This window comes from Brachyistius frenatus, unplaced genomic scaffold, assembly GCF_029030835.1.
Source record: "Brachyistius frenatus isolate BFR_SWC_R1_liver_20210118 unplaced genomic scaffold, ASM2903083v1 Contig_243, whole genome shotgun sequence".
Classification (NCBI taxonomy): domain Eukaryota; kingdom Metazoa; phylum Chordata; class Actinopteri; family Embiotocidae; genus Brachyistius; species Brachyistius frenatus.
This window is the reverse complement of record NW_027210842.1, coordinates 30,001-42,500: the sequence shown is the minus strand read 5'-3', so window position 1 is coordinate 42,500 and position 12,500 is coordinate 30,001. Positions and strand designations below refer to the sequence as shown.

Genomic DNA, 12,500 nt, shown 5'->3' with positions numbered 1-12,500 from the left:
TTTTTACTCTGAAAAGTAAACAGTCCTGTGAGTTATTTGAGTTTAAACATATCTTCTAAAGTGAATAGAAATACGCTGACAAACAAGGAAATTAAGGGAAACTACAGCATGTGAACGTGAAAACAACAGTATTAGAGGCCATTGGTATAAATATAGTTCTCTCACACACACACACACACACACACACACACACACACACACACACACACACACACACACACACACACACACACACACACACACACACACACACACACACACACACACAGTGCAGGAAACAGCTTTTCATTTTGGTACGACTTTAAAAAAGGAACTTCTTGCCTCGTTTGCAAAACACGACGTATCATTGAAAACAGACGAGGATTAAGCTGATGGGACATTTTAGCTTTGGGGCACAAACAGTTAAATGGGTTTACTTCTAATGCTGAAAACAAAATAGGTGAGAGTGGAGCCACATGTGCTCCCTGACAGGAGTGTGTGCTTCCTGAAGTGTGCAGGGAAGGAAACACACTTCCATCCTCCACATGATCTCTGATTAATGACTTTTTGGCTCCTTTAATACACCACCACCACTTTACAGCCTCTATATTTCTTTCTCTCTTTACAGATGCAGCTCCCAACTCGTTTGTTCCTCCGTGAGTGACCGTGAGACTGTGATTGTGTGTGTGTGTGTGTGTGTGTGTGTGTGTGTGTGTGTGTGTGTGTGTGTGTGTGTGTGTGTGTGTGTCCACCTATGTACGTCTCTTCAAACCTTCTGTTGTAATATTGCAACATTTTGCAGATGTAAGCTGCGGCCAAAAGCATGAATAAGAATAAGAATGAGTTCTGGGAAAACAGAGTCAGTGTGTGTGTGTGTGTGTGTGTGTGTGTGTGTGTGTGTGTGTGTGTGTGTGTGTGTGTGTGTGTGTGTGTGTGTGTGTGTGTGTGTGTGTGTGTGTGTGTGTGTGTGTGTGTGTGTGTGTGTGTGTGAGTAGTCAGCGGGGTAGGGGAGGTTTTGGATAACCATATCTAATGTCCTACAGATGAACACTGAAGTGAAACAAGCAGCATCCTGTGTAAATCTCCAGTTGAAGTCGGTTGGGTTGAGTTTCTTCCAGAAAGTGAAAGTAAAGAAAGAGAAGAAGGAAAAGGAATGAATTATAAATCTGCAGAATCAATGTATGATCTCATTCTCATGCGTCATGAAACTTAATATCATATAAATATCCTGGAATGTTAAGGAGTTATGCAGACTCTAAGTGTGTGTGTGTGTATTTGACAGAGTGACTCCAGGTTGTCTTGTATCCATGGTGACAGTGTTTTGTCTTCCATCTCGCCATAAATAGAAACACTTCCAGGGTTTTTACTTCAATCACTGGATTTCTATTCATTTAGTGTATAATGTGAGAATTTAATAAATTGGATGAACCAACTGTAAATGTGGTTTGAAAAGATTTGCATTCACTTACACTTTAAAGCAGGTCCTTAAAACTCATCAGTGTCTGATGGGTAAAATCTTGAAACATCATCATCATTATTCCCAAATACTTAGGTGATAATAGTTCCTGCACATTACCTACATAGCAAGTCAACGCTAATGTAATCAATGTATTTGGCCCGTGATGGGTCAGAAGGAGACTCAGTGTGTCTGAATCATAGAAGACATAAAAATGAATGTAGCCTCTGGATTTGAAAAGTGAAGTCAAAGCTTGAGGGCCTTAAAGTACAGTACTGCTGAGGGCCACTAGGGGCTGGCTTCATACAACCTGACATTAGAAGTCGTTCTCTCAAAGACCACTGAACACACTTTGATGTGTAAACTTGTGTTTCCTTACTGTTCTTGGTAAAACCAGTGTTTTCCTACAATGACTCGCTCATGGTGAGCCACACTTGTTTCCTCCTGGACCTCCATGTTGCTTTCAAGTGCAAGAGGGGAAGTCAACCCCTGATAACAAACAGCAGGAGACCATTTATTTTCACTATCTGCCACAGAAACATCTGCTTGTGTTTGCAACCATAAAGCAGTATTTTATCAAACCAAATTTGGTGGTCTTCCTTTGAGGAAATTTAAAGCAGAGAGCAGAAACTGGTCAAAGTTTTTACATTTTAATGATGGATTGGTCTGTTTACACTAACAGATATTTTAGTTATATTAATATTGTAACTTTCAGGCAGTGATGCAGTCAGATAAGCACTATAACTGTGAATGTCTGCAGTACTTTTCCATCTACATGAAGCTTCCAACAGCAGACAGCTGTTAGGGGGAGCGTTTCCTCTGCTGGGACGGTGACGGACCGACAGGTCACCAGTGATGCTGCGTCCTCCCTCCACTCAGCTGACACGTTTCCGTGGAAACTAGGAACAGCAGGTACGCATCCTGTTTCTATCTGACCTGGTAGCTACCTGACAAATGACCTCTCAAACACACGCATTCTTTGGACATGACACTGCTGTGTGGAGCTACCTGTGTGATGAGCTGCTCCTGAGAGAGTGTGTTGATCCAGCGAGTGTAGCGCTCTGTCGATCCTTCCGGCACCCTCTGGACTCGGCAGCCAACCAGCTGTGATCAAAACACACAAGCACACCTATATATAAATATGGACTTTGAGAATTATTAAAAACATCTGCAGCCATATGGACTGGCGACCTGTCAGCTGGTAGAGGCTCCGCCCCCCCCGGGACCCTGTTCAGGATACAGCCATTAGGTATGATTCGAACCCATTTAAATAAGACAAGAAGTGAAAAGGACTCAACTGGAACAAACACAAATCACCATGAAACCGCCTCTGTTAACTAGTTATATAACTTTTTATAGAACAAGTTTTAGGAAATTTCCAATGAGGCAAAATTCTTGTTTCTTATTGTTGACATAGATTCAAAGGTTTCTACTGAGGGGAATGTTGGAAAATACTGTCCACAGCTTTTAGGAGTAAAGTGTTCTATAAATCAGGCTCTGACTGATATATGAACAAACTCTGAAAACCCTGCAAATGTAGATCGAAATAATACTGAGAAGTTTGTGTTGTCAAAAGTTTTTTTTCTACACACACCAAAGATGTCTTTGTTTTATCAGTTTAGTTTCACACTGAGAAATATCTCTACTTGAGTAGCACTTACACACACCAACCTTTACGCTATTATTCCCTTCTATATTCTGAAGATTTAGTAGATAAAAATGTGTTCATATATCATTCACACCATGATTTATATAACATTCCATGTATTATATCTTTTGGTCAGTTTAGTAGTAATCTACAGATAAAAAGGTTAAATGCGGTGAAATAAACACCTAAATGTGTATTTTATGTTTTTTTTTTCATCAGTCTGAAAAATAGCCCAAAATCTCAAAATTGACAAGTGCATTAAAAAAAAAGGATGTTTAGTGTTTGTATATTTAATGAAACAAAAATGGTGTTCAAAACCCTTCAGACTAAAGTCACATTTCCAACAGTTTGCTTGATGCAGTGTGATGTCACCTCATGCTCAGATCTCTTCTGATGGAAATTTCTTAATATTTTAAAGGCCAAACAATGAATCAATTAATTAGACAAAATAAGTGGTAGAATGATCACATACGGCAAAATCCTTCAAGACATAAAGACAGATATACAAGCCGACGCCAGAAGAAGGAGGTCAATCAGAAGAGTCAGGTCAGGTCACTGAAAACTGAAAAACAACATCAGAACCATAAAAAAATCTGTCAGAATAAAAAAGGGCGGGTTGTTTTTTCATAGCAGCAAGCTTGCTGTCTCCCTCACACACAACCTTTGACCTCTAACCTGCAGACCAAAGAAAGCATCAACACCGGATACTCACACTGTTCTGCATGCCAACTGCATGGAAACACACACACGCACGCATGCACGCACGCACACACACACACACACACACACACACGACGGGAAGGACTTACGGACGACGGGAAGGACTTACGGGACGACGGGAAGGACTTACGGCATTTGGGTGGAGGAGAGACACATCGTACTGCAAACGAACTCTTTGGGGCGACATGACATCATCCTGAAGTTCAGAAAACATCATTTCAAACATTCATTCAGCAACATGTGACAACAACTTAACTTCAAATACGCACGTTTGTTTCATTTCTTTTCCTTTTTTACTTTAAATTACACATTATGCCAGCATTGGTTGAAAAAGGTTCACATTTCTTCAGTATTATCATCCTTTAAAATCTAATTTCACTTCGTACTACTTACAAAACAAGTAGAAGAAAGAGAACAAGTAGAAGAGAACAAGTAGAAGAAAGAGAACAAGTAGAAGACAACAAGCAGAAGAAGAGAACAAGTACAAGAAGAGAACAAGTGGAAGAAGAGAACAAGTACAAGATAACAAGTAGAAAAAAGAGAACAAGTAGAAGAAGAGAACAAGTAGAAGAAAGAGAACAAGTAGAAGAAGAGAACAAGTAGAAGAGAACAAGTAGAAGAAGAGAACAAGTAGAAGAAGAGAACAAGTAGACGAAAGAGAAGAAGTAGAAGAAAGAGAACAAGTAGAAGAAGAGAACAAGTAGAAGAAAGAGAACAAGTAGAAGAAGAGAACAAGTAGAAGAGAACAAGTAGAAGAAGAGAACAAGTAGAAGAAGAGAACAAGTAGAAGAGAACAAGTAGAAGAAAGAGAACAAGTAGAAGAAAGAGAACAAGTAGAAGAAAGAGAACAAGTAGAAGAAGAGAACAAGCAGAAGAAGAGAACAAGTAGAAGAAGAGAACAAGTAGAAGAAAGAGAACAAGCAGACGAAGAGAACAAGTAGAAGAAGAGAACAAGTAGAAGAGAACAAGTAGAAGAAAGAGAACAAGTAGAAGAAGAGAACAAGTAGAAGAAAGAGAACAAGTAGAAGAAGAGAGAACAAGTAGAAGAAAGAGAACAAGTAGAAGAAGAGAACAAGTAGAAGAAAGAGAACAAGTAGAAGAAGAGAGAACAAGTAGAAGAAAGAGAACAAGTAGAAGAAGAGAGAACAAGTAGAAGAAAGAGAACAAGTAGAAGAAGAGAACAAGTAGAAGAGAACAAGTAGAAGAAGAGAACAAGTAGAAGAGAACAAGTAGAAGAAGAGAACAAGTAGAAGAAGAGAACAAGTAGAAGAAGAGAACAAGTAGAAGAAGAGAACAAGTAGAAGAAAGAGAACAAGTAGAAGAAGAGAGAACAAGTAGAAGAAAGAGAACAAGTAGAAGAAGAGAACAAGTAGAAGAGAAGAAGTAGAAGAAGAGAACAAGTAGAAGAAGAGAACAAGTAGAAGAAGAGAACAAGTAGACGAAAGAGAAGAAGTAGAAGAACTTGACTCAGAGAAATGAAAATGGCATGTCTGACGCACGCACCTACCGCATCCTGAAAACACAGGTATCGTCCCCGACTCTGACTGACGGCTTTATTCTTTGCATATCCCACTGAAAGACAGAAACACATTGTGCCTTTCTTCATGTTTCTTCATATCCATCAGTGATAAATATTTGGATGTATTGAACCATCCAACGTGACAACATGGAACACATCAACAGTAATTAATAGTTCAGTAGTCATTTTTAATGTCTGCTTCACTTCAACAATCCAAAAGACTCTGGAAGTTTTATGAAGCATATATGACTTGTCACATATAATCTTAAATATTCATTTTCCAGTCACACTGAACATGAATGTGTTTGATGGGAAAATGTGAAGAGGAGCTGTGAGCGAAGACGTTACACAGAAACATACATGTTCATGCTGTCGGCGTGTTTCAAAGTTTTCACCATTTTATGGATATTTTTCCCAAACAAATAACTGTCTGATCTGTTTCTTTTGTTTTTCTCTTCTGTCATTAAAACCATTTTAACTTCATGTAAAAAACAAACTGCTGAAGTAAAAGTACGGCGATCAGTAGTGGAACATGTCCTCACCTCCTCTGGGTCGGACGGAGGAGTGACCAGAGATCACCATGGAAACGCCCCTCGCTTCCAACCTCTCCCTCCAACCCTCCACCACCTCCCTGGAGCCATCCTAAACACACAGCAGTTTAGGACAGCAGAAAGTCTGAACATCTTCCACCACAAACTAAAAACACACCTCTTCAGACTTTACCTTGAACAGCAGAACTTTAGTATCTTAACATGGAACTTACTGATAGAACTTTGTAGTTTGGCTTTCTGGAAGAAAATGGTACTTTCTTGATTCTTGTTGTTCTGAATTTGTACCCTCATGTTGAAATGAACTTATTGTAAGTAGCTTTGGAAAAAAGAGTCAGCTAAATTAAATGTGATGTAATGTAATAACACACACGCACGCGCACACGCGCACACACACACACACACACACACACACACACACACACACACACACACACACACACACACACACACACACACACACACACACACACACACACACACACACACACACAACCACACCCACACACACACATAATTCTAACTTTAGGTCTTATAATTTAAGCCACATGACATAATAACATAATAATTAATAATAAATAATATATATATATATTAAATAGACGTACGGTGCTTGCGTCATCGAACACTGACAGCTCCATGGATCCATTGAAGTCCTGCTGCAACACAGCCTGCAGACACTCATCCAGCCAGCAGGAGGCGTTGTACACTGGCAGGATGACACACTGAGGAGAGAAGACAAACAGCCAATCAGAGTGCAGCCTTTCAATACAAGTTGTTTACATTCAAAAAGGACACAAAAAACATCAAAGTTTGAATTAGATTTCTCATTTGAGTCCGAATATTGAATATTGTTTGTGTCTTGCGTCATATGTTATTAAGCCCACAAACAAAACAAATATCAGAACATATTTCATTGTACATTAGAAATACCAACGGGACACGTTCAGAGAGCTCTCCATGAGGAGACTTCTGGTACTGAAGGTTCTGGTACTGAAGGTTCTAATACTGATGGTTCTGGTACTAAAGGTTCTGATACTGATGGTTCTGATACTGATGGTTCTGGTACTAAAGGTTCTGGTACTGATGGTTCTGGTACTGAAGGTTCTGATACTGATGGTTCTGGTACTAAAGGTTCTGGTACTGATGGTTCTGTTACTGAAGGTTCTGATACTGATGGTTCTGGTACTGATGGTTCTGGTACTGAAGGTTCTGATACTGATGGTTCTGGTACTGATGGTTCTGATATTGATGGTTCTGGTACTGAAGGTTCTGGTACTGATGGTTCTGATACTGATGGTTCTGGTACTGATATTGATGGTTCTGGTACTGAAGGTTCTGGTACTGATGGTTCTGATACTGATGGTTCTGGTACTGATGGTTCTGATATTGATGGTTCTGGTACTGAAGGTTCTGGTACTGAAGGTTCTGATACTGATGGTTCTGGTACTGATGGTTCTGATACTGATGGTTCTGGTACTGATGGTTCTGATATTGATGGTTCTGGTACTGAAGGTTCTGGTACTGATGGTTCTGGTACTGATGGTTCTGATACTGATGGTTCTGGTACTAAAGGTTCTGGTACTGATGGTTCTGGTACTGATGGTTCTGATACTGATGGTTCTGGTACTGAAGGTTCTGGTACTGAAGGTTCTAATACTGATGGTTCTGGTACTAAAGGTTCTGGTACTGAAGGTTCTGATACTGATGGTTCTGGTACTGATGGTTCTGATACTGATGGTTCTGGTACTGATGGTTCTGATATTGATGGTTCTGGTACTGAAGGTTCTGGTACTGATGGTTCTGTGTTTCGTGTCCATCACCTACCACATCCATCGCGCTCCTCTCCGCCTCGCGCTCCTCTCTTCCGGTCCGTGGTTCCGTCTCCGCCGGGTTCTGGTCCATCTCTGACCCTGTCCCGCTCCTCGCTCCCCTTGTGGCCCCTGAAACAGCCGTGAGCGACCTCTGACCTTTAGGGTCGGTTCATAAATATGATGACGGTGCCACGCGGACTGCACGTGAATACAAAAGTCATTAAACGATCATTTTGTGATTGTTCTCAATAAGAAATGGATGACGTCAGTGAAGAACTTCGCCTGACAGGTGTTCTGTGAATTTAAGAGCCGCTCGTTGCGTCAGTTTCCCCAAACGTGCATCACAAACTCACTGCGTGCAGAGTAGCTCAACAACTTCCGCAAATAATGACCCCTCAAACGCTGATTGGCTGTTGGAAAACACAACGATACACAGGATTTGCTCCGCTTTGCTGTCAATCATCTCGAGTAGTGACGTCCGACTGTGCTCCGAGTAGACCTGGATATGATTCCTATTCTAATATTACTATCAGGCCAATTACCTTTAACGTTGTGTAAATCTAAGTAAAAACTGTGTTAAATCATTAAAAAAAAGTTTATTAAAAAAAAATCATTTTAATTTATTTTCAGTCAGAACATTGAACAGATTAAAGAGCTGCGCTGTTTGTTTGGTCGGTGCAGCTCTCTTTCCTGTCACGTTGGACCGGAACCACGTCGCCTGGTTGATGTTCATGTTCATGTTGGCATCAGCACGAGGACACAGAAAAACAGGATGGGCTAAAATATCGTTTTTGACCATCACTGAATCCGTCGTGGATCAGGAAACATCCAAACTCTTTACATAGGACGCTTCCACAGCCCCGTTATTATTGTCACATTAATCCTCTAGTTGCGTGTGTGTGTGTGTGTGTGTGTGTGTGTGTGTGTGTGTGTGTGTGTGTGTGTGTGTGTGTGTGTGTGTGTGTGTGTGTGTGTGTGTGTGTGTGTGTACATGTCAGAGTTGGTTTCTCCTAATTGCACATTTATTGCAGCAGAATCTCGCTCACACCAAGTTTGAATTTATCTCTGTAATGCGTCTTTAAATAGGACGACTGCCTCCAACAGCTCCAGCAGGGGGCAGCAGAGGGTCGTTTCAGACATGATGCAGGCCTGAATGCAATCCAGTGAGAAATTAGCCTCCTGGTACAGATGTTTGCTTTCATGCATGTGTGCCAGTGTGTAATCAATCCTGTCCTCTTGTGGAATTAGCTGCTGACAAAAGTATTATTAAATCGTTGTGTTAATGTCTTTCAAAACACAAGAGTCCATAGAAAACATCCAATAATGCTCGCTGGAGTGTGACACTGCAGCTGTGAAGCAAACCAGATATTAATTTCTGTCTAATGGAGATAGATGGACACAGAGAGCCATGCATGATTCACTAAAAGATAATATTTAGACATTTCAATCTTGCAGGTTCAGATTGAGGTTGAGAGTCGGTTTCTGACTCTGCAGGTCCACAAGGTCTCCAACATCTAGATCTCTATTTGCAATAAAAAATAGTCTTCATTCACTCTCACAACTGTTCCCATAATCACTCACTGCTGACTGTTTACCTACTTTCAACACCACGTGTTGCATATCCAGTGTGCACCAGTTGATTTAGTGTATGAGGAGGGCGAGACTGCAGCCGCTCACTTCTGTGACCAGGCGGTGAAGTGAAGGAAGGTGTGTGATTGGATTTTTTTCCATTCAGTTAGTTTCAGCTTTAGGAATCGTAGATATTTGACCTTTTGAAAGTTTGTGGTGGTTTTGATTTATCGATGTTGTAGATAGGAGACATGTGGCTACATGCTGACAAGGGACATTATATATGAGAAAGAAATGGAAGTTTTATCAGCACCAGGGCCTAAAGATGGAAATATCAGTTCCTCTTGCAGCAAACATTTCCCCATAAGCAAATCTTTAGTTTATGTCCTCTGGGAAACTAAAAGCTTAATTTTCAGGGGACTTTATAATTATTTGATATGCTGATTTGATAAATGTAAATAAAGGTCAGGAAAGCATCTTTTTTGGTGGCTTCTCTTCATTGATACGAAATGCCACATGTGGGAACACCCGGTCACTACTGCCATCTAGTGGTTACAGAGGGGACACTGGAGAGACTGTGTCCCCAAAAATATTTTGGTTGTGATGCTGAAGACAAGTTCTACTGTTTCCACAGCCTGGAGCAGGCTAAAGAAGAGACTTGTCGTTACTGTCACTGGCAGAGACTAAAGTGAGAAGCTTTTCTTCCACATGCAGGGCTCCAGGACGTATCAGGGCTTCAATTCGCTGAGGTCATTGTAGCTGTAGCGAAAAAATTTCTCCTTGGGGATTAATAAAGTAACTACCTAACCTAACCTAACCTAACCATTGACTTGTGATCTCTTGGCCTCGTGGTGTGGCAGATGTTGTTCAATACTTTTGTATACCCCTCGATCTTGTACTGCTGCAGTCACATACTGCACTCTGCCTCAGTTCACTATGTATGACAATGATTGGGACTGGATCTTGTCATCGCACAAAAAGTTTGGATTTGACACCAACACTTGATGGAGTCCCGTCTGTGATCTTGGGGACACAATCAATCAATCAATCAATCAATCAATCAATCAATCAATCAATCAATTAACCAACTTCTGGATTCTGGGAACTGGAAAGTTCGTCTCAGAAAATGAACACAGCTGCATCGTGTCACATTCAGCAGGTCTTCACCGTAACAAATTAACAACTTACTGAATCAAGCAATCAATCAATCAACCAATCAGCCAATCAATCAATCAATCAATAAACCAATCAATCAATCAATCAATCAATCAATCAATCAATCAATCAATCAATCAATCAATCAATCAAGCAATCAATCAATCAGTAGTTTAAGGAATTATAATGCAAACACCATCCATTTATTGGTATAATACTTCATAATAGAGCAGTATCATTCTATTAAATATGTACTAAGCCTGTGTGTATCTATAGGCAGGCATTTCACATTCAAGTCCAGGTTCAGTGCAGTGATGACCAGACATCTCGTCGTCTCTGAAGGGAACGAGGAGCAGAGAGGAGGAGCTGCTGCTCAGTTCTTCTCCCTCCACTTATCACCTGATCTCTTCATCCCACAGTTTCCTCTGAAATAAAGTCACTGATCTCTCTGTTTGTGTTTTCCTTCTGCAGACAAATGCTTTTCCATCCATTGAGGTTGGATCTCACCGAGGAGGGACAGAGCGGTCTCCCTGAGGCCCTCCTAAACGCTGCCAACATGAACCAGTAGGGAATACATTGTGGGTCAGCTGTAGAGACAGGCACGGGGGGTCTGGGGGGGGGGACAGCACGGGCGGTCTGGGGGGTACAATCAGTGATCAGTTTAGGTCCAGATTGAGACTCAGTCAGGTCTATCTTAGGCTGGTTTAGTCCAGTTTTGAAACCGCCTGGATCCTGTTGGGCCTACTTGCCTTGAGGGACAAATAATGGAGGTAACTGAGGACCAGATAGTATTGAGGAAGATAACAAGGCGATGCCAAATATATCATCGTGTATATGTAGGAAGGAGTCAGTTGTTGAACTTAAAGGAACACACTTTAGGACCTCATTCAGTCACAGAAAGCTGAATATACGGTTTGACTCAGCAGAAAAAGGGGGATTCATTTGGAGAAGTGGTCTCAGGTGCTCAGCTGAAGAGAGTAGTTTGGAGTCTTGTGAGTGGGACGCATTCATGCTTTTGTCGGTGCAGCAGCAGCGGTAAGTATCCTGGTGAATCTTGGTGGACAATCAAAGTGTGTGGCTTCATCCCACCGGTGGTCAAACGGTGTCACTGCTGATGGGGAAAGGCATTGGAGGGGTTGTCGAGTTACACCCTGGTAGTTTGGTGCTGTGAACATGTTCGTGTCGATGCACCCTGATGTGCGCCTGAGTGTGTGTTCGTGTGTGTGTGCATGTTCGAGTGTGTGTGTGTGTGTGTGTGTGTGTGTGTGTGTGTGTGTGTGTGTGTGTGTGTGTGTGTGTGTGTGTGTGTGTGTGTGTGTGTGTGAGAGAGCTTTTCTTCCAGAGTTCAGGTTATATAGCAGCGGATGTGTCTCCAGACAGACACAGACATCCTGTCCAAGTCTTATCAGACCAGGATCCAGTTCAGACTCCTTTCAACTTGTCTTGTTGTATTTAGCAAAGATGAATCCAAAAAGAGTCCATTCTGTAGACCAGAGCCTGAAAGAAGGCGGAGTCTCAGAGGAAGGGGTTGTGGCTGTGTGTCTGTGTGTGGGACAGAGTGCGGGGCGCCGGCCGAGGAGAAAGAGGGAGCAGCGGCTGTGGGAGGTTTGAGGGGAGATCCAGGAGTCCAGTGGGAGGTTGTGTGAGGGAGGAGGGGAGGATGGGAGGCTGGTGGAGCAGAGGGAGGGGCAGCGACGGGCTGTAGGACAGCATGTGGGGGGGCAGCGGGGAGGTGGAGGACGGTCGCATTTGGTTGAGGGTGAGACGAGGCTGGTCGCAGTGGAAGGGGTTGGTAGGAGACGGAGCACTCAGACCTGTGAAGGCAGAAATGGATGGTTGGACACGTTATGATGTCACCGTGATATTTGTGTACGGATGTTTGTGAACCGTCGGTTACCTGAGAGAAAGGGGTTATTGTGCGTCTTGCTCGGGGGGTTCGCGGGTATCAGAGCGTCTAAGTTGACCAGCGAGGCCCCCGTCGGTCCCAGGAAAGCCTCCGGAGTCCGACATACACGTGTAGGCGGGGCGCCGAGTGGGGGAGCGAGCCGGGACAGGTCGAACATCTCCGGGCTCGCAGACTCTCGTCCGTTTA

At 42.3% G+C, this 12,500-nt stretch overlaps 2 protein-coding genes across 8 annotated transcripts in view; both read right to left on the bottom strand.

The window, feature by feature from the left end:
- The window catches only part of b3gntl1 (UDP-GlcNAc:betaGal beta-1,3-N-acetylglucosaminyltransferase-like 1), a 16,374-nt gene extending 8,318 nt beyond the window's left edge, over nucleotides 1-8,056 (bottom strand). For 2 of the 7 annotated variants that reach the window (XM_069720500.1, XM_069720503.1), the window contains exons 1-6: nucleotides 7,698-8,056; nucleotides 6,479-6,595; nucleotides 5,865-5,964; nucleotides 5,311-5,375; nucleotides 3,934-3,999; nucleotides 2,444-2,539 (exon numbers count right to left, since the gene is read on the bottom strand). In XM_069720500.1, coding sequence (XP_069576601.1) covers nucleotides 2,444-2,539; nucleotides 3,934-3,999; nucleotides 5,311-5,375; nucleotides 5,865-5,964; nucleotides 6,479-6,595; nucleotides 7,698-7,775 — 522 coding nt within the window. In that variant the 5' untranslated portion in view covers nucleotides 7,776-8,056. Of the gene's footprint in view, nucleotides 1-1,020; nucleotides 1,091-2,443; nucleotides 2,540-3,933; nucleotides 4,000-5,306; nucleotides 5,376-5,864; nucleotides 5,965-6,478; nucleotides 6,596-7,697 lie in introns of those variants that run through there. The other 5 variants (XM_069720501.1, XM_069720502.1, XM_069720504.1 and 2 more) reach the window with 5 other exon arrangements.
- A 2,533-nt stretch (nucleotides 8,057-10,589) lies between these two features.
- The window catches only part of epn3b (epsin 3b), a 10,795-nt gene continuing 8,884 nt past the window's right edge, over nucleotides 10,590-12,500 (bottom strand). Inside the window, exons 10-11 of the mRNA XM_069720560.1 lie at nucleotides 12,306-12,500; nucleotides 10,590-12,222 (exon numbers count right to left, since the gene is read on the bottom strand). The exon at nucleotides 12,306-12,500 is cut by the window's right edge and continues 99 nt beyond it. Coding sequence (XP_069576661.1) covers nucleotides 11,924-12,222; nucleotides 12,306-12,500 — 494 coding nt within the window. The 3' untranslated portion in view covers nucleotides 10,590-11,923. The remainder of the gene's footprint in view (nucleotides 12,223-12,305) is intronic.